Source organism: Ixodes scapularis, unplaced genomic scaffold, assembly GCF_016920785.2.
Source record: "Ixodes scapularis isolate PalLabHiFi unplaced genomic scaffold, ASM1692078v2 PGA_scaffold8__174_contigs__length_109621045, whole genome shotgun sequence".
NCBI classification, from domain to species: Eukaryota; Metazoa; Arthropoda; class Arachnida; order Ixodida; family Ixodidae; genus Ixodes; species Ixodes scapularis.
The window spans coordinates 106,237,909-106,258,105 of NW_024609883.1; the positions used below are offsets into that span (position 1 = coordinate 106,237,909).

The window sequence follows — 20,197 nt, forward strand, 5'->3', positions numbered from 1 at the left end:
AGCGACATGACCTCCATATTACGTTGCCTACCTTGCCTACCATAATGCATAACTTGTCTTTCATCGTCAAACTTAAAAACAATTGTTTTGTTCACTTATTTTTACAATAAGCTTAAATTATTAGGCTTATATGGCCTTTATTAGACTTATAAGACCTGTATAGCCTTAATTATGACTTAATATTGAATTTAAAAATAGATAAATTAAGTTTGTATCTGCCCCACCTAGAGGCCGCTATTCACCACTACATTCGTTACATTGTTTTTATTGATCTAGCGGCACAACAAGCGCAACAGCCATCCTGGGTTCGAGAGTGCGGTAGCGTCGGTCTCTGAGGCAAGCGATGGCGGACATGGCGGACGAAGTTTTGGCTGTGGTGAACGAAACGCTCGCCGAGGGCGTCAAAAATGAGACTGTCAAGTACCAGCCGACACCCGCCGGCATGGCCGTGGCCTACGTCAGCATCATGCTCATGGCCTTCTTCCCCATCATCTTCGGATCCTTCAAATCCGTCACACATCAGAAGAAACAAAAGGCGAGTGCTGCATCCACCAACATATGTCAGCTGTCGCAGGTCCACGTAAGCGCATGCTTCCTGCCGTGTCTGCTCCGTTTGCGGCCGGAGCTGCGTCTTCTCTAAACCAGCAAACTCCACCTTTGGGGTTTCTCGTAAACTTTCTTGTTTTTTTTGTGAGCAGAACGTCGCTTGGGATCGAGCCGGCTTGCACATCGTCCGCTCCGGCTCTTGAGGGACGTGTCACTACGATCCAGTAATTGTTTGCGAAGTACCGCACGATTAACCGCCCTCGAGTACGTGCTGTATGCGATTGTGATCTGCAGTGCCTTCAGTTTTCAACTGGATATCTATATACAGATTATATAGCTCGAGTTAGTCGACATTCCTGGGCTTTTATCACAGTTCATTCATCCGATATCTGCGTTATGTAATCTGAAACCTCAAAAAAACGAAGAAAATCTCCTTCAACATGCGTACTAGAGTAAATATTTTAATCTTTTGGTTTTGATGAGCCCAAAATCCGCCCTAGTTTACTCGAACCATGAGACAATTTGTGGTGCTGCAGGACCTCTTCTGTAGCGAAAGAATTTTTTCCAGGAAAAACCTTCACCACTCAAGTACCTCGATTACCTATATCTGTACTAAATGTGTACTTGATCTTTGCTTTAGTGCATCCATATGTTTGTGTATCCGGCCTTAATGTACATAGGCGGGGGCATGTTCCAGCTTGTTTGAAGCCTAGTTATAATGGTTTAAACGATCCTAAAGACCATGTGACCGTGTCACATGTCATGTCGTATGCGAGTTCAGTGGTTGGTTGTGGAATTCGCTCGTAATGTAGCACTTGCTTCCATCCAGTAGGTTTCACGAGGGCAAAGCGAAGGCGATGAGCGGTCAAGATTTGGCAGACCATGACAGTTTGAGAAAGCGAAAGTGTGCGTGGCATCGCCGAAACCGGGATGGGCCTTTGCAGCATAGATGTTTGCGGTGTGAGCGGCTGCAGAAATAGTTCCCGTTATCCTTCTGTGAGGCGTTATCCTTCGCGAGAGGAACATGCTGGGTAGTGTCCCCTTTCAAATCGAATTGAATTGGTTCACTGTTTGTCACAACGCATATTATTAAAACAATCCTTCAAGCGACTTAATTTGCTGTTTCTGACGATAAACAGAAAAACAAGACACGTGCAATGACTTTGTGAAAGCGTGAAATGAATTACTTGCGCTTGGCGTCATTGCCTCTCTCACCGAACGAGCGCATTGACGTCTGTCATTCCCTAGCTTCCTCTTGGGCTCGGCCAAATCTCCGGACCTGTCCGGACTTCTCAGTCTGCCGGCAACGCTGGTGGACCTGCCCAGCAACAGTACCAATATCCCAGAATACTACAGCAACCCACATGTATGGTCGCGGTGTGCCAATAGAAAGAGAAAAGTTATGTGTATTGTTATCTGCGATGTGAATCTTTCACAAACATATTTTGCTTGGGCATGCGGGAGATAATCGCCATCAGAATTCATAGGTATTCAGTTGAACACATTAGATCGACATATCCTCTCTATTTAAATTCTCGTGACACAAATGAAGTGGCCTATTGAATCCCAAATTTCTACCGATGTAAATGCACTCATCAAATGATCGTCGATAGGCAATCATACTACCTTGACAATTATACTAGGTCATTGGGCAAACATACTACGAGAGGTGATCATACTGTGACAGGCAATCATACTACGTTAAAAAGCATCACTCGTGTGGTGGCAACGATCTACCAAGAACAGAATTCATCGGCTTTCTAGTGGCGACATAACGATGGAAGGAAGCAGATGCACGGTCGTGCTCCGACGGTCCGGCTGTAGCGATTTCTTTATGTAGAACCCACCGAAGTGCCATTCTCTTTGTACACACAACAATCGTCCATCCAGAGCTCAATGGGAAATCCTTATTGGAAAAAGGGTTTTGGGGAAGAGGCAAGCTTTGAGAGAAAGTGGCTCGGAGAAGCTACGTGGCACAATGTCGTGCACTTTTTTGTATTTTTTCACCTCCTTAATACCATGATATTCTGACGTAAACGTAAACAAGCAACGGTGGACGACGACGGCGACAAGTAGAGATATTGTGACCGTGGCAACGTCGGCCTACCACTGTGATTCTGGGAATAATATTAATTCGCATACAGTTACATGCACGAACGTGAAAAGGTTATTTTAGATCCTAGAACCGAGGTGGAGAAAACTTGTTCGCGTCCGACTTGTTGTCGATCGCGCGACACTCCCGGGTAGGTACCATTTATTCAAGCTACCATTAGGGCAGATAACACACGTGTTGTTGCGCTCGACAACGTCGGTGAGTAATAAAATTGAGATGATGGTACCGGTGGTTTCATGCTGTGTTTCATGTCTTGCTTCGAACGTGTCATGAACATACGCTTTATTGCATCCTGTAAAAGAAAAGAAAAATCTATGTGGAACCAAACCCCGGGTTTGGTTCCATGTCAAGAGGTCCCTCATAATCTTAAGCCATCTGCTAAGAATTCATGAATTCATTTTCTTTAGTTCGTAGGTTTTTGCTGGTGTGTGTTCAGGACTCACATAAACCGTCTGTTCACAAGTGCAGATGTACCTGAAAATAAACATCAGCAGATGGTTCTTCTCTAAAATAAAAAAAAATATTATTTTCATTATAAAATATTTTATCCAGTACCAAGTTGGTCTGTTTTATGAAAACCCGTGATCCAGAAACTGATGCGACATCGCTTCAGGCTAAATTATAAAGTTATATTTTTTGACGTCTGGAAATGGCAAATCTTAATTAATTTTTCGATCAATCATTATTTTCAAGTGTAGAGAATTAAAAGCACTAATAACACGAAAGACTACTAGAAGAAGGACACTCTGTGGTGTACGTCCTCCTCCTACTAGTCCATCTGCGTTTTTAGCTCTTTAGTTCTCTACAATGTACCACCAATTCGGCCAAGGTTATGCCCTTCTGAACTTGAGTGTAATTCCAGTTCTGCCACAGCAGGGTTGCACAGTCAGTTGCAATACACCGTTTTTGCAGTCATTCAATGTGTAGAACATAACAAAAGACAGATATAATTGCGTAACACACGAAACTTAGTGGAGATGTAGCTTCAAAAGCATGCAAGCAACACCCGAACCAAAAAATATTTGCGGCCCGTGCCACGGCAGATTGGAAATGGCTCGGATACCGTGTATTGAATACAAGAGGCCCAAAGCAGCGAGGTTGGCTGCGATATTAAGGAACATTGAGTTTCAGTAATATTGTGCAATGTTCACTCCACATTTGCCGTGTGTGAGGTGTTAAAAAAAAATGGGGGCAGGAACGAGCTGCCAGAGGCTCTTGTAGATTTGCTAGTTTTCTGTTTCCCTTTCCTCGCGTCTGGAACATTCATTGTACCGTTGCAAGGTGAGGTGTGTCTGACTTTCGAGTGAACTCTGTAGAGGAACTGATTGAGGGCCGGTAACAAACACCAAGCTGCTTTGCTTTGGTTTTGTTGATGTACGAACGTAACAGCAGTAAAGTGCCCTCTGGGTTTAGTGTTGGTCACATCGACCCACAAGATGTCTCTGCTCATTGTGTTTAATGGTAGAATCGGGCAAAAGAGTGGAGGTTATGTCAAGTCTACGTTTTAAAAATTTTTTTTTTTTTTTCTCGAGAGTAACCACAGTTTAAAGCTTTTATTCTAAAGGCAAATGACTCGTCACAATTTCTGAGCAAGTGTCTTTATTCGTTCGCAGGAGTCTGGCGAAAAGCCGGAGACAATGACGCGGAAGGATGCGGCCATGTTTCCCGTCATCGCCAGTGGGGCCCTCTTTGGCCTGTACATCTTCTTCAAGGCAAGGATATTTCCGGCAGACAGAAAGCTCCATGTAGTACCTGACCGCAACTTGTTCCAGAACATTGCGTACCACCGTGACCGATATTGCGGTAAAAGTGCCCGAGTGTAACGTATCGGCAACGCCTAATGGGCTCTACAAAGCGGTTTGTCCTCAAAAGGTTTGACTGCGTTCTGGGCAGGTATCTGTTGTTTTTTGAGGTTAAACGGTTTCAAGCAGATTAGGTAATATTCTTAATGCCATCGAAGCGTAGCAAAACATGTCATTAACGCGCAAGTTTGCCCAAGTAACGATATGAAGTCACAATTTTAAATATGATGACGACAAAACATAGTGATTCGACGTTCAGCAGTTGCTGCGTACGAAGGCAAGAGGCTTGTGCCACAGCTGTTGCAACACCGAGACGTTGGAAAAAGTTACTCCGTTTGAAGTCAGGCTTAGGGTACCATGCTCTGTGTCGTTTGCTGTTACAGAGCTTGTGGGGCCTTCTGTGTTCAGAAATTTAATGCCCTGCGTGGTTTTTATTTGGCTGTCTCTGCTTTTGTCCCGCAGCTCTTTTCTAAAGAGTACATCAACCTGCTCCTCACCGGTTATTTCTTCCTTTTGGGAGTCCTTGCACTGGCACACATTCTCAGGTGAGTCCTAACTAAGTCGAGCGCAGTTTCTTCTCTTCATTAATGGGATCCCGTCCGCTTCGGTGACATCGAGACAAAGTGCTAGTCTACGGATCCCCACTTGGTGTTTCCGAGGGCCATCCTAGGTCTTTCGAGCGTGAAGACACAAATTCTGCGAAATTCCCAACCGTCTTATCGGTTGTCCAATCAGAAAACACTCCACTTCCTTATTTTTGAAATTACTTCAGGGAGACGAAGCTACTTGCCCGTCACCTTTCGACGCGTTATGATTAGGGTTCCGTGTTTTCGGTAAATACTGATTGACCCCAATATTTAACCCCCAAACTCGTTTTACTCAATTCGGGGAAAACTGCCAAAAACCCCGAATTGGAGAAGAGTACCAAAAATCAAAGTTTCTCGTAAAGATTTTTTTTATCTGCAGCTTTATTTTGGTCTGATCCAGAACACAGATCCCAATGAACTGTCCATGAGGCTTTCTTGGGAAACAACGCCCATTGTCCCGTTTCCTTCTCTTATCGTTACCAGAGCGTTTTTCGAGTGTTTGAGTCATGCACATGTTGCCTAGAGATTGAGGAATCCTGTGTCCTGTTTTTTTTTATTTTTACTTAAACTGCAATCCTTTAAGAGAAGCCAGAAATGTTGGCACTGAAAAAACACTGAATCAGTCTAAAAAAACTAACTTTGAAGAAACAGCCTGAAATATGAAGAGAAATGAACCCGGAAAACATAAAGCCCCAATTATTAACGCTTTAGACGAAATCAATAAAAGAACATTGAGGGGGGGACATGTATCGAAACACTCGATTCCTTCCTTGCAGCCCGTCGTTCAGCCGCGTGATGCGGTGTCTGCTGCCAGCGCACTTCTACGCCTGGGAGTACAGGATCTCGTTCCAGCGGTGGTCGACCGTTCAGAAGCAGGACGGCCAGAGCGGGGAGTCAAACCAAGGCGACGACTGCGAAGGTACGCACGCCCAAAAGCGGATGCGCGAATTGCTGCAGGATGTTTGCCTCCCCTTGGAATGGCACCTCCACTACAGAGGGGTGGCAGTGCAGCACGCCCACTCACCTGCAGTCTGTAACATGCTGGCCTACTTTTGAGTTGAATAGACAGAGGTTCAATGCCATCTGGTGTTGCACAAAGCAGTTTCACTTTCAACAAACTAACGGCAGTCATGAAACTATTCCGTCGGGCACTGTCACCTCCGGGCGTCGATGGCAAATGAGAATCCGTTCTTCTGTCACCTCGTAACTCTTTCTAGATTTGTTTCAGTTTCAAGGGTGGGAGCGTCAGAACGGGCAAGTACAAAGGTGCGGCCCGTGAGACCCTCGGTTAGATTTCCACCATCAGAAGGCTTTAGAGCCGGACCTTTTGCTGACAGATTGATTGTACCACACTTCAAAAATTAATGCTTACGCAGCCGTTATTTGTGCGTCATGTTGTACTGGTGTTTCAAATGTACAGGCCCCATATCCTCCGCTCTGTTGTATCTTCATCTTCTTCCTTCATCAGCGTCAAGAAGACGGCCATTAGTTTGACACGGATGCCATCCAAGATGATGATTGTGATAAAAGTTACCAGAAAAAGATCTATTAGGTTTGAAATATACTGCATTTGTGTCGGTTTTACTGAGCTTTTACTTGACTCCAGTGTTCGGATCAGCTACTGGAGCTGGGGGCACACCATTACATATTTATGCTGAGGCACACGATCAGCTATCTAATCTGCTTTGTGTAGGTATAACTGCACTGAAACAACCAATTGGACAACTGAAGCCTGGCTAACCAGCATGACGTCCGTTTTGACTTGCAGAGTACTTTGACTACCGCTTCAACTACGACGACATTGCGTGCTGGGTCTTCTGCAGCGTGTTTGGGGTCTGGTACCTCTGGAAAAAGGTGGGTTTTCGTCACACTCCCAAACAGTTGCCTAAATTTTCTTAATGATTTTAAAGCTTTATTGCAATTAAAAATGCCTGATTTCTTTTAATCCCACTAATAAAGTCTGCATAGACAAAATGTGTTTCTGCAGCATTCTTCGGGGCGTGTGATGGACATTGCAGTTTGTTTTAAATTTTTATGTGTTCATAGCGTGCTATTTTATTTCAAACTCGGTCCCTTTTCATGTGACGGTGGACAGGTCTTGGATTTTGTGTTTCTTCTCATAAATGTTGGCGTTTGCATTCAAACAGTTAGTAGACAGTAGACCACTACTGTAGAGAAAAAGCCAGGTTGCTTTGCTTGTACCCACTAATTTGTGCAGTGGTAGAACGTCGAGCTGTAACAATCATGGGGTTGCTGGTTTGATTCCTTTTGGGATGCATTTAGAATTTCATTATTTATTCTCAATTTACCACTCTTTTGTACAGATTGCCCTCTTTAAGTACATGTTGCACATTTTGCAACAGTTGCCATGGCATTCCGTCACACTTTCCTTGGTGATCCCAGCCCTTAGACACATTCTGTGTTAAATACATTTTCGAACTTTCATGTTTTACAATGGCATTTGTAGGCCATTATACAGTCTGCTATGCAAAGGTTTTGCATGGAAAGTGTAAGCCGTGCTTGGCTGCTCGCAGCACTGGGTGGCCAACAACCTGTTTGGCCTTGCGTTTGCCATCAACGGTGTGGAGCTGCTGCACATCAACACCGTGGCCACGGGCTGTATTCTCCTAGGAGGCCTCTTCTTCTACGACGTCTTCTGGGTGAGCTTTGGCGGTTTTGAGCTGCTATATCTTTGCCCCATTTGTCAGTTTTGTCTGAAATGCTTGACTACATACCACTGCATCATTGAATTTTTCTTCTTGAACGTTTTGCCGAGTTTAAAGGCCCATTCACACATTTGCATTTGCTTAGGACCGTGTTTTTGCATTCTCTCATGACGAGAGAGCTTAGTGGCGCCATCTATGAGGGAGGGAACTGTGTAGCCGTGTTTCACTAGAGCGAGGGTTTTGCAGTATTAGATGTGTGTACCGTATTTCTAGCATAATGAATGCACTCGCATAATGAACCCAACCCCCACAATGAGCATCAATATTTGGAGTTTTCTTTTCCCTCGCGTAATTAACGTACCTCCAGTTTTCGGCTCCGCGAATCTTGAACTGCATTTAACTCGGCTGGTCACCGAGCCAATTTACTTTCGCTGCCAAGCAACCAGGCCAAGCCAAGCGTGGCAATACACACTTTCGTAATGGCTCCAAGTGCGTAGTTTCAAAACAGATCATTGGTGAAAACCAGCAGCGCGTACGCCTAACGAAGCTGGGGTTGAGAGATTGCCCAGCCCCGGACATCCTTTGCCCATCGGATGCATTGATGTCAACAAACACACCGTCACCTTTGGTCCACTTTTGGAGAGTGAAATCGTAAAAGTCATAGGCCTAAGAAGGGTCGGGATGCTCTCCCATGCTGAGTGAGCTTCGTAGGGCGCTTTTCCTTCGTCAAAAGGCATGCCAAAAACGCCCTAAAAAAGGTTTGCAATTTATAGAGCATGGTTACTGTTGCGCGCCCACAACCAGCCTTAGGTGCGCCTCCGTCAGTGGAGACGTGACACAGTATCCTTCCATGTCATATTGGCACCTTAAATAACATGTGCACAAAATGTGTAAGTGCAAAAATTTTACTCCATGTAATGAATGCACCCCCCAAATATGTGTGAATTTTTTGGGGGAAAATGTGTGTTAATTATGCAAGTAAATACAGTACTATCCATGAGGAACATTTGTTTACAAGTTAATTCTATGGATTCAATAAAAAAAAAAAAAAAATATTATGTGTTATTGGTAATGCAAAAGTCCCTTTTCCAAGATATTTCTGCAATAACTATTTTTTTTTCATCATTCTGACGACGCCTCGAATTTTGCTAGAAACAAAACAAAAAGTAGCAAAAACCACCTTTTTTTTTTTTTTAAGTTTGAAATGAGACTGCTAAATTAACATCCTTTTTATTAGATCAATATATCCTTCTAAAAGAGGCAGACGTACATAAGTGACGTTGTTTTTCCCAGTACGCATTTTTTTCATTCAGTTTCAGTTTTGATGGTGTGCTTTCTTAGGTAAGCTCCTCTTTAAGGTGTATCCACACGACGGACCAAATTGCTGTTTTGGTCCGCGGGCCGCGCATCACGTGACCTTACGTCACCGGTTTTCGAGGTCCGCCGGCGGTCCGCGGCCCGCGCTTGTGAGAAATGCCAAGCACTTTTCTCGCCCGGACCTTGGCGGCGGACCGCGGCGTTTTTAGTATTAGTGAAGTGCTAAGTCTGGCAACAAGCTGACTTTTGTTGTTTGGATTGGAATCCAAATTCAAAGTCGTGTTCTTTTGGCGCCAACTGTTGAAGACGAAGAAGAGGAACCTTTTGTTGTACGACGATGGCGGCATGGTGCGACGATGCAACTTTTTACTTCATCGCGCTCGTGGAGCGATTCCCCGCCCTGTGGGACAATAGATGCATGCCCTTTTCGGTTCACTTAAGTCTTCCTCGTCCTCAATAGTCAACGCCAGGGCCACCGCGGCCAAACGTCTCTTTCGGTCAACCTCCATCTTGGCTACTTACAAATAGCCTCAAAGCAGCTCACTGCATGCGTTTGGCGGAGCTGTGAGGTCGAGGGTTAGACCGACTCTTTTGGTCCGCCGTGTGGATGGTCATTGCAGCCGGGCGGCCCGCGGACCGCGCATCACGTGATCAATCGGTCCGCGGCCCGGTCCGTCGTGTGGATACACCTTAACGAGGCACTTACCTGAGTAAAACTTTCAACAATATTCACCACACCAAGGATTTTCTGGGTCTAGCGTATGCCAGCTGATTTATTCAGTCCGAAAGGAATGCTGACTCAGCACTTGTTGTTCTGTGTTACCTGGGATAGGCATGACACCCTCTAATGTGTAGCACTAAGAAGCTTAGAAGTCTTATCGCGCTGACATCAAACAACAAAATAGGGGACTAGCGTCTTAAGCACCCAGGATTTGTGTTATCTCTATGGGGCCCGTCTTAAACTTCTTCCTTCACCTGCCATCAAAGGACCTCCATTAGCATGGACAAATGCCACACTGGCTTTACACTCGAGTTATGGCAGTTGTTCAAGTTGACAGACTGAATTTTGGAAAGGGTCTTTTGCATATTTTCAGCACACCATATTTTTAGTCTTCTAAAAGTGAGCTGGCCTATGTTCGTTTCAATAAAATTGAAAGAGGCACTGTCCGCGTTTCCGCGAAACAATGCGTGTTTGTTCTAGAACTCCCGTCTGCAATGGGCTGGTGGATACTGCTGAACCCTTCGAGCTGGATAGTGGCTTGCACCACCTAGCGAGTGTTTAATTCGGTGTTTAACGATAAGCGAGGCAGTGCCATTTAGTGTCGAGCATGTAAAGTAGTATACACCTATTGAAATGCGCAGAAAGATCCGGTAAAGCCTAATATCCAAAGCAGGAATCTGTTGAATGGGAATCAATGAGTGCGGGGTTGGAATAGCGAAATGATGAAGGCCATATAGCACATTTCACACTCTTTCAAGCACTCTAGACATATAATGTGGTTAGCACCTCGAAGTGTCTGTATGTTACCATTTATCTTGAAGAGAATATTGAGTAATGCGTTATATACATGGTGTTTTATTTTAATTCAAACAGATTTTTTTTAAAGAAAGGGCTTGAGAATTAGTTGAGTGCCACTTCACCACATATTTATCAGGCTGGGCAGACATTGGATGAGGGAATGATCCTCACACTAATTTGGCTAATTAGCTAGTATCCGTTAATTATTGTTTTAATTATTGGTTTTGGGATTATGTTGCAATTGCAGTATTGATCGAAATTACTTCTAAATTACTTTGTGTCAATGTGACTGACGACTATGTCACTCTTTTAAGCGTCAATGTGGGCAGGACCTGGGGCAATCTTTTTGCGCACAATTTTTAAATCTGTCTAGGAAACTAACATTAATCAATCACTATCTCAAAAACTAGTTAATTTTCACAATTTTTTAAAAATTGTTTTGGACTAAATAGTAATTTCTTTCAAGGCTGCAATTGCAACATGGCCCCTAAAACCAATAATTAATAAGTTAATAAACGGATTTTAGTTAAAGCCAACTTAGCATGAGGATCCTTCACTCTGACGTCCGCCCAGCCAGAAAAATACATTGTCTAATTTTCACCCCTTCTTTTAAAAATTCTGTTCAAATTAAAATGTAATGCCCTTACTCAAAAACTGGTCTTGCTCGTGTTGCTAGGAAGTTTTCACTGCAAAGCTCTTACTATCTTTGTTTGTTTCCTTTTTCTTTTATCTGCAGGTGTTTGGCACCGATGTCATGGTGACTGTGGCCAAGTCGTTCGAGGCACCCATTAAATGTACGCTCTTCCTTTTCTGTCTTCGTCAGACTTCGCATGTAATGAAAGGCAGGAAAGATGTTAAAGAACTAAATGTGTGGGCAAAACTGTAGCATACTGAGCAATTATAGTATTAAGCCATAAATGTCCTTCTGTGTATGTTACTCAGTGGTATGTTATAACATACTGGCTTTGGTGTGAACCTTTAGTGATTCTCCAATTTTCTTGGTGAATGCTAAAGCAGTTAATCTTTTCTGGCAAAAATATGTTGACAATGTTTTAAATCTAGGAGAGAATAATAATCTGCGATAGAGATTTTCCTGCAATGGTGAGTAGTGTCGGAACGTGGACGCTGCTACCTGCCCGCGTCGGCACATCAGCATCGGAAGTGGCAATCTGCCCTCCATCACCCGTCAGCAGATGCTTCCACTTTTTATGTCAATAGGGCCAATGCAATTTACTATGAATACAGATGTCTTCGAAGTTAAATTCAAGAAAATATTTCGTCGGTGTGCTTGGTGCGTTTGCCAGCACCATCCTCCAAACTTCATAGTTTCGATAAAAATGTGGCAAGCTCGAAAAACGTTTGAGTTTGTTTCCAGGCAGTTTGCTAGGGCTATTGCACGCTTCAACGGGGTTTGTGGTGCATAAATGTATTTTCCCGCTTACTTTCTGCATCAAACCTTCGCCCCGACCTAGACAGTTTGTTTGCTCGCAGATGCCCATTGTTTCTCGAAGCTCCGTTTCCTCGCCATTAATTTTTGTCTCCCCACCAGTGGTGTTCCCTCAAGACTTCCTGGAGAGGGGCTTCGAAGGAAACCACTTCGCCATGCTCGGCCTCGGCGACATCGTCATTCCGGGGATCTTCATCGCCCTCTTACTGCGGTTTGACTTCAGGTAACGTCGGAACATTTTCTTGTCGTCGCTTTTTTTGTGTCTCTCACATTCTGGGTCCCGGTTATAGTGCCCGGAGCGCGTCTCTGACCGGTGCGTCTACCGCCTCCTCAAATCCGGTCCCTCCACTCGGCGACGTTGTAGACGTCGCGTGGATCCTGGTAGTGGTATCGCAGCAGCGGGGCCAGATACGGCAGATGCCCATTCCACTGTAGCTTGCTCTCAGCTTGGCAGTTTAAAAAATCTGTTGCAGCCGGGAGTTGGGAAACCGCAACGACAGTGATACTCGCGTTTTTTCGTGCTTTTTGCCGGAACTTCCACAACCAACAGCACAACGCATCGGCTCCGGTGTTGCAATTGTTTTTTTGAGAGCTCTTTCTGTGCACGGCAGGATAAGACACTAGACGCACCGGTCAAAGACGCGTTGGAGGTGCAGTAGTCGTGATGCTTGCCCGTCTTTTGCAGCCTGAACCGCAAGAGGAACGTCTACTTTGTGAGCAGCTTCCTGGCATACGTCGGAGGCCTGGCACTCACCATCTTCGTGATGATGTACTTCAATCATGCGCAGGTCCGTTTCAAGCTGCTTTGTCGATGGATGGTTGTGGCTGTACCTTTTGTGTGGGGTGATAGCCTGCACCACCTAGCCTAGTAACATTTGCGCTCTCTCCTCTTAACTTTGCTCTAAATTCCATCTCTCGTTAAATCATTCATTCTGTCGCAAAACACGGGGTGATTTGTTCCTTTAATCACCAGTTTATCGGACAACTATATCAATCTCTCGTGGCACCCATTTTAATAGCATTCGAAAGACTGTCGGATAAATACATTCATTCTGGCCCGGTGGTTCAAAGGCACGCGCGTTTTGGACATTGTTGTGTTTGTCCTCATTTTCATGTTTCCTGTCTCGGAGTCTCCAGCATAACCGTGCGAGTTATTCTTTTTTTTTTTTTGCCAACCAGGCGCATGCTGGTGTTTTCAGCAAGGACAGATCTAGGTGGTGTACGTAGCTTTCTATAAAAGTCCGGGGTGTACAACTTACCTAGCTCACGAAATACACGCTTCTTTTGTGGCCGAAAGTTGCGCTAAGCCCAAGCCGATGCACCCTTCTGCCTGAATACCACAGAGGGAGTTGCAGCACCCTTCAAGCGGCCATGGGCCTTGTAAGCAGATGGCGATCTATTGGGAAGATAAGGCCTTAAGCCTGACAAAGTGTTACAGCCTGACAAGGCCTTACAGCCTGGCAAGGCCCTACAGCCTGGCAAGGCCTTGAGCCACAGTCAAACTGCTCAAACATCATTCAAAAGGGAGAGTTTTAACTGCAGATAACAGAATTTTCTGCAGATATGCCTCAAGCATGATCATGCTTTGAACATGTGTGTGGGCAATTTTTGTATGACTGATGTGACAGGGCCATCATACAAGCGAGAAACACACCTCAGACTGACTTATGTACGATGTATTGGCAGTGTGAGCGCAACTTGACAGTCTTTTCGGATACTGTATGCTAACCGTCTTGTTTGTCCTCTGCAGCCTGCTCTTTTGTACCTGGTGCCAGCGTGCGTGGGCGTGCCCTTAGTGGTGGCACTCGTTTTGGGCGACATCACAACCATGTTCAAGTGAGTTTTTCTGTTTCGGGTGTCTCGGTGTTCGTCTTGCATCGTTGCTACTTTATGCAGCACCCGCTTTCAACAGCAGGCAGTCACGACAAAAAATATAAGATAGCTCGGGAAGAAAAAGGTGTTATTGCACGGTTCAAACCGAAAAGTTTGAGCTATACTTCGTTCACTTTTAAGCTGAGACTAGAAGCTCCGCCTTCAGCGCGAGCTTTCTACCCTTGCTAATGAGAGTGTAAACGCGCAGGCACTTGCAACCATAGCACTGCGGAAGCCAGCGAGCTCGCGCTCAAGGCAAAGCTTCTAGTCTTGGCTTAAGGGTGAACGGAGCATAAGAACTACTCTTTTATGTGTTTTGGAGTGAAGAAGGAGCAGTGTGCCACAAGATGGCCCGGTGTCACTATCGCACATTTTCGAATTTTTCTTCTTATGGCGTAAACTCAATCTATGTTCGTGGTCTCGTGGTCGAGCCACGTGACATAAATTTTCCCACTAAATTTAGCGAGAAAACAGATTTATTGCGTAGGTCTTGTGACATCAGGTCACGTGACATCAATTTTCCCGCTAAGTTTAGCGGGTAAACTGAATTTATGTGCCATCAATTTCCCCATTAGATATAGCAAGAAATGCACGGACGGTAAAATATTTGGTTTTGGGGGCATTTCGTCAAAAAGCATTCCACGCCTGAATAGCGCCACGTGCGTAACATGCGCAGGTACGAAGATCACCCTGCCGTGGAGAAGAGTTCAGCAGACGACGGTCAGGAGACGAGACGGGAAGAAGACTCTTCGGGCAAGGCGGCCAGCAAGAAAGACAAATGAGGAACGTGTGGATGAGCCGCCGAACGACTAAATTTATCTCGTTTTGATACACTTTAAAAGACTCTAGGGGTTTTTTCGTGGTCAGAGCCCATCAATTCGTGTGCTCCGCTTAACCTTACGATGGATGGCAGCGGATGTTGTGAGCCATCCCGGTTAATCTCACGCTGCGGGCGTGACACGTGACCGCACGCATGGCATTAGACTAGCTCCGCTGCGGTCCTTCGTGAAGTGGTACGGAGCATAGTCATGGTATGGGGCTGACCGTCTTACGAAAAGGAGGACTTGGCGATTTGTACGTACATCAGTATTTGAGACCATTTGCAACTGTGATGCTGTTGTTATTATTTTTTTTTTAATTTCACATGCAGCAATTGTTTGCTCCTTCATTATCTGTCTTAAGATTTCTTTTTTTTTTTAATTGTCTGGAATCCTGAGGAGTATGGTTACGAAGAATTTACAGCTTCTTTTTTTACGATGACGGCCTTTGAGAAAAAATGGCATTCTCGCATTCTTTTTTTTTTTTTTGCAATAAAAAATGAAACAAGTTATCTTGGAGTTGTGTTTATACTATATTCTACAAACACTGCTGTTCGCAATGCAGTATGTTATCTTTACCATGATTTTATACCCATGTTACACGGGCACCCTTAACCGTAGTTAAGTCACCTTTAACTGCTGTTAAAAATCACCATTGTCACCACACTATACTCTCGGATAGCTATATCAGAAGAAGTGAAGAGTTTGCGTGCACTGCTTTGATCGGTGCTCGAGGTGCTCAAGCGCCCGTGCGCCTATAGCTTTGACTGCATAGCCACAAAATGTCCGCAAGTATCGTGTGGTAACTGTGGCGTAGCGTAACGGCGGTTAGGTGTGCCCGTGTAACAAGGGTACAAGTTCCCTGTCTCACTGCTATGATGAAGCATCAAATATTCAATCCTAACACAAATTTTGTGGAGCATGTTTTGTGTTGCCAGGTTGTTGTCTCGCACGCACCTTATATTAACTCAATACCTGGAGGTTTTGTGTACCAAAGTAACGACGTATGTACAGTGCTTCTACCGGGTGATTCAAGGAGACGGCAGGCTCTTTAAATGGACCGCAAAATTCGGTTTCTTAACGTATCGCACAGCAACTTTGTGCAGCGTTGCCCACAGATGGTGCATTTTTTTTTGTAAAATTTGCAAAGAGCGAATTAACCTGAGGAAAAAGAGAAAGAAAAAGGCTTAGCTCCTATGGAAACGCAGCTACGCCACCGGTCTTCAAACAACACTGCGCCGTTTCGCACGAGGCACAAGAGATGGCGCAACGAACGAGCGTACGGTAGAGTGCCTTCATACACACGCGCGTTTGCTTGAGTGGTGACATGTCAGCCATTTTTCCGCCCATTCGTTTTTTTATGCATTTTGAAGTGCGCGCAATCCGGTGTCACTCAGCTCGAGCGTCTAGCTTTGGCTAATACATAGGCGCCATTTTGCCGCCCAAGTCACGCACCGAGTGCGCGAGACCGTCACGCACTGGCACATTCAGGGGAACAATGGATGTCTTCACCCTGAGACAGACAGACATGTAGGCACCCTAGCGTACGGCGCCGAGAGCCAACGTCTTTAGCAGACAGTCTTTTCGACTCAAAAGTGGAGTGCGGTCCGCGGGCGGCGACAGTCGCAGAAACAAAAACGGGCGCGGTAACAATAAGGAACTGCACTTCCTTGTCTGCTAAATACGCCGGCTCTCGGCGTCGTCTGCTCGTTCGTTGGCGGCAGTTGGCGTCGCGACCGCTTGCGCCATCTTTTGTCTCCCGTGCGAAACGGCGTCGTGTTGTTTGAAGACCGGTGGCGTCGCTGCATTTCCATTGGAGCTAAAGCCCCTTGATAAAGGTGTTTTCACAAGTACCGCCAACCATTGTTGTGGAAATGCGCAAGACACGTGCCACGAGCGGGTGCTCCGCCGCCATTCGCTTCCAAGGGCCGCTCATTTCAGTGCTGCGCCGCCATTTGCTTCCAAGGGCCGCTCGAGACCTGGGCCACGTGCGCTCGCGCATTTGGCGCTACTTGCAAAGGCAAACGAAAACATATCGAGGGGCTTTAATTGGAGCTAAACCTTTGCCTTTCTTTACTTTTTCCTCAGGTAAGATCGCTCTTTGCACATTTTACAAAAAAATTGTAAAAACCGAATTTTCCGGTCAATTTAAAGAGCCTGCCGTCTCCTTGAATCACCCGGTACATGGAATATTCACTGGCAGCCATAGCTCTGCGCGACTGCTGAGCAAGTGCCGACGGCGAGCTTCTACAGTTTCTTTGCAAAGCACATTCCATACCGTCAAAACTGCCGTTCTTAGCAGCCCATTAATGTGAGTTCGTTCTGAGCACGCACTGCGGGATTCCAGCCACGTGCATCCCTCTCGTCTGCACGTGCGAGGGGGTCGCAGATCATCGTAACGACGCCCCATTCCCTGAAGAGGCAAGACTAGCTACGTACGAGGACTGGACCCGCCCCAGGCTAGAGCACCCGCACCGCAAACACATCCCTGATTCCCTGATTAGTTTCGTCCTCTCATCGCCTGTTACCATTTAGCCTCCTCCCCCTACCCTTCCCATAATCCCCTTCCCCCGTCACGATTGGATGACTTTATCAAGAAATCGTGATGTATCCCATTCCTTTAACAAATACGTTTTCTCACTCACGCGCTTTAAACTGCGGAAAAGCAGCAATGAAAGCATTTCCGCTCTAAGATACACTTTTATTTTTTTTTTTTTTTTGACTCGTCCCCGGCCACCTGGTAGGGAGCAGGATCGCGGGCGCGTTGATGCGCTCCGATAAGAAACCGAAATCTAGAAACGCGTCCAAATGGAGCGTTTTTACAGAACGCCGTAAAACGCTGCCCCGGCGTTATATCCTGCTAAAATTAGTTGATTTAGGGGTTTTCAATGCTGCTCAGCAAGTTAGTAATTGAAACCACATGTTTATTTTCAGTAATTAAAAAGTTAATTAACGAATTTTAATTAATTAGTCGACTTATCGTAAAGATTAGTCACCCACATACTGTTCGCCTGGCCGTATAACCAACCTGCACAAACCGCATTAGTGTAGCTTTCACGGTTTTTTTTTTAAACAAATGTGTAAGAATAAAAAAAAAACACCCTGTATATGTATATATATACATACCGTTTTTTTTTTTTTTAAGCTTAACAGATTTGTTCAAAAAAAGCCGTGAAAGTTACACTTATGTCGCTTGTGGAGGTGAGTTATACGGACAGGGGGACATATTATAGGGGGCTAAAGGTAACGGTCAATCGGCTAATTCATTAAAATGTGTTAATTAACTTTTTTAAATAATGAAAATGGACATAAGGTTCCAATTAGAAACTTGCTCAGCGTCATCGAAAACCACTAAATCAGTAATTTTCAAAAAGACTTTGAGCGCGTGAGAGGCGTAGTAGTGCACTAAAGTCACCACTCGTGGAGCAGGTACAAAGCTAGTGGTTGCGACAAGGCGCCCGCGCGATTTTTCCGTCTTTTATCAAGCCCAGCCTTGTACCTGCTCCACGAGTGGTGACTTTAGTACAATACTACGCTTCTCACGCGCCGGAAGTCTTTATGAAAATGACTGATTTAGTGGTTTTCGATGACGCTGAACAAGTTTCTAATTGGAACGATATATGTCTATTTTCATTAATTAAAAATTTAATTAACAAATTTTAATTAATTAGCCGACTGATCGTCTGAATCAGACGAGTAATTGCCTGAATCCAAATGAAACCGCCCATATATATATATATATATATATATATATATATATATATATATATATATATATATATCTATATATATATATATATATATATATATATATATATATATATATATATATATATATATATATATATATATATATATATATATATATATATATATATATATATATATATATGGGCGGTTTCATTTGGATTCAGGCAACGAGGTGCAGTGGTATTTTTTTATTTTTATTTTGCTTCAAATTTTTACATTTTGTGGCGCATGTACCAAGAACAATCCTTTTTATTTTAATGCCGTGACATGTATAGTTTCGCAAAACAAAAAAAAAATCTCAAAGAAGTGGGAAAGAACGACGAGCTTTTGACGATTGTCGTGTGGTGGCGTTTTTTAATCACTCTCAATCTCAAAGTATTCAGAAGAGAGCGTCCATATACTTTTATTGTGATATATACGCAAGTAGGTAAAACGACATTATAACTACTATTTATTATTCGTCGCTCCAATCTTCGTAAAAATCCCCAAACATGCCTCCGCGAACAACTGTGACCTAAAGTGCGAATTTCGCTTTTGAGTCGGCTATGTTTAGTATCACTTTTAAAATAATACCACGGGTAGAACCTTTCGTTGTCTTCCACATTATGCAAAGTTTGTGTCTTTATCATGTACGAGTACTGAGAAATAAATTATGAAAGAGAGAAGTTTTCAGTTTTTGTTCAACTTCAGCACGCTGTTTAAAAAAAAAAAAAAAAAAAATTTAATACGGGTAGAACCTTTTATTGCCTTCCACATTATGCAAAGTTTGTGTCTTTATCATGTACGAGTACCGAAAAATAAATTATGAAAGAGAAAAGTTTTCAGTTTTTGTTCAACTTCAGCACGCTGTTTAAAAAAAAACATTTTTTTTATACGGGTAGAACCTTTTATTGCCGTCCACATTATGCAAAGTTTGTGTCTTTATCATGTACGAGTACTGAAAAATAAATTATGAAAGAGAAAAGTTTTCAGGTTTTGTTCAATTTCAGCACGCTGTTTAAAAAAAATTTTTTTTTTTTTCTTTAATACGGACGGACAGATCGGACGGATCCACGCTGGTTCGCCTCTCTTAAATTAATACCCGGTGATGAGAAGCCTCTCTCCGCTGATGCACTTTATGCTGGGAGTGGGATGGCGTGCACGAACTGCGCTCCAAGAGTGAGGTGCGGAGATTCGTGCTGGCGCAAGTTGCACCACTCCAGAGGATCGAATTCAATCTCCTCTATCCACCTGTATAACGAACAAGCCACTTGCAGGCTGCTTCTACTTTCCTGTGGCTTGTACGTTTTTGGGTTTTCTTGGCACAAAGAACGTTTTGCGCTCTTTCCCTGCCAAACAAGAACGCGCTTTCCTGGGACGACTGACACTCCTGCATTCTTTACTTCTTTTTTTTTTCTTCTAGGGACAGCATTTTTGGCGAGATGAAACATTCTAAAGCGATATTTGGTGAGGATCAAATATTTCTTGACGTAAAAAACAATTTTCTTTCCAACTGGCAACCTTTTATCAAAAAGAGTAGTCTGCTCCCGCAATATATTCCATGATGCTCTTCCTTAGTATCATTCACTTATTATTCACTCTACACTGTGCGGTCGCACACGTTAAAAAAAAAAACGCATCTGCAATAATTTGGCGGATGTTAAAAAAAACAAAAATCAGATTTGGCAGATTGCGGATCGGATTGCGGACATCAGCGGGTCTGGATCTACATTTTTGCCGAGGCGGCCTAAGACATCAGCGGGTCTGGATCTACATTTTTG

General features: G+C 44.2%; 1 protein-coding gene across 1 annotated transcript; it reads left to right on the forward strand.

Moving 5' to 3' along the window:
• The first annotated feature begins 260 nt into the window (after positions 1-260).
• On the forward strand, positions 261-15,199 carry LOC8054050 (minor histocompatibility antigen H13). The gene is made up of 11 exons (XM_029979338.3): positions 261-535; positions 4,273-4,371; positions 4,924-5,006; positions 5,825-5,967; positions 6,817-6,902; positions 7,583-7,708; positions 11,287-11,344; positions 12,100-12,220; positions 12,683-12,785; positions 13,748-13,833; positions 14,546-15,199. The coding sequence occupies exons 1-11, from the start codon at positions 344-346 to the stop codon at positions 14,649-14,651; spliced, it is 1,203 nt and encodes a 400-aa protein (XP_029835198.1). The 5' UTR covers positions 261-343; the 3' UTR covers positions 14,652-15,199.
• Positions 15,200-20,197: the final 4,998 nt, after the last annotated feature.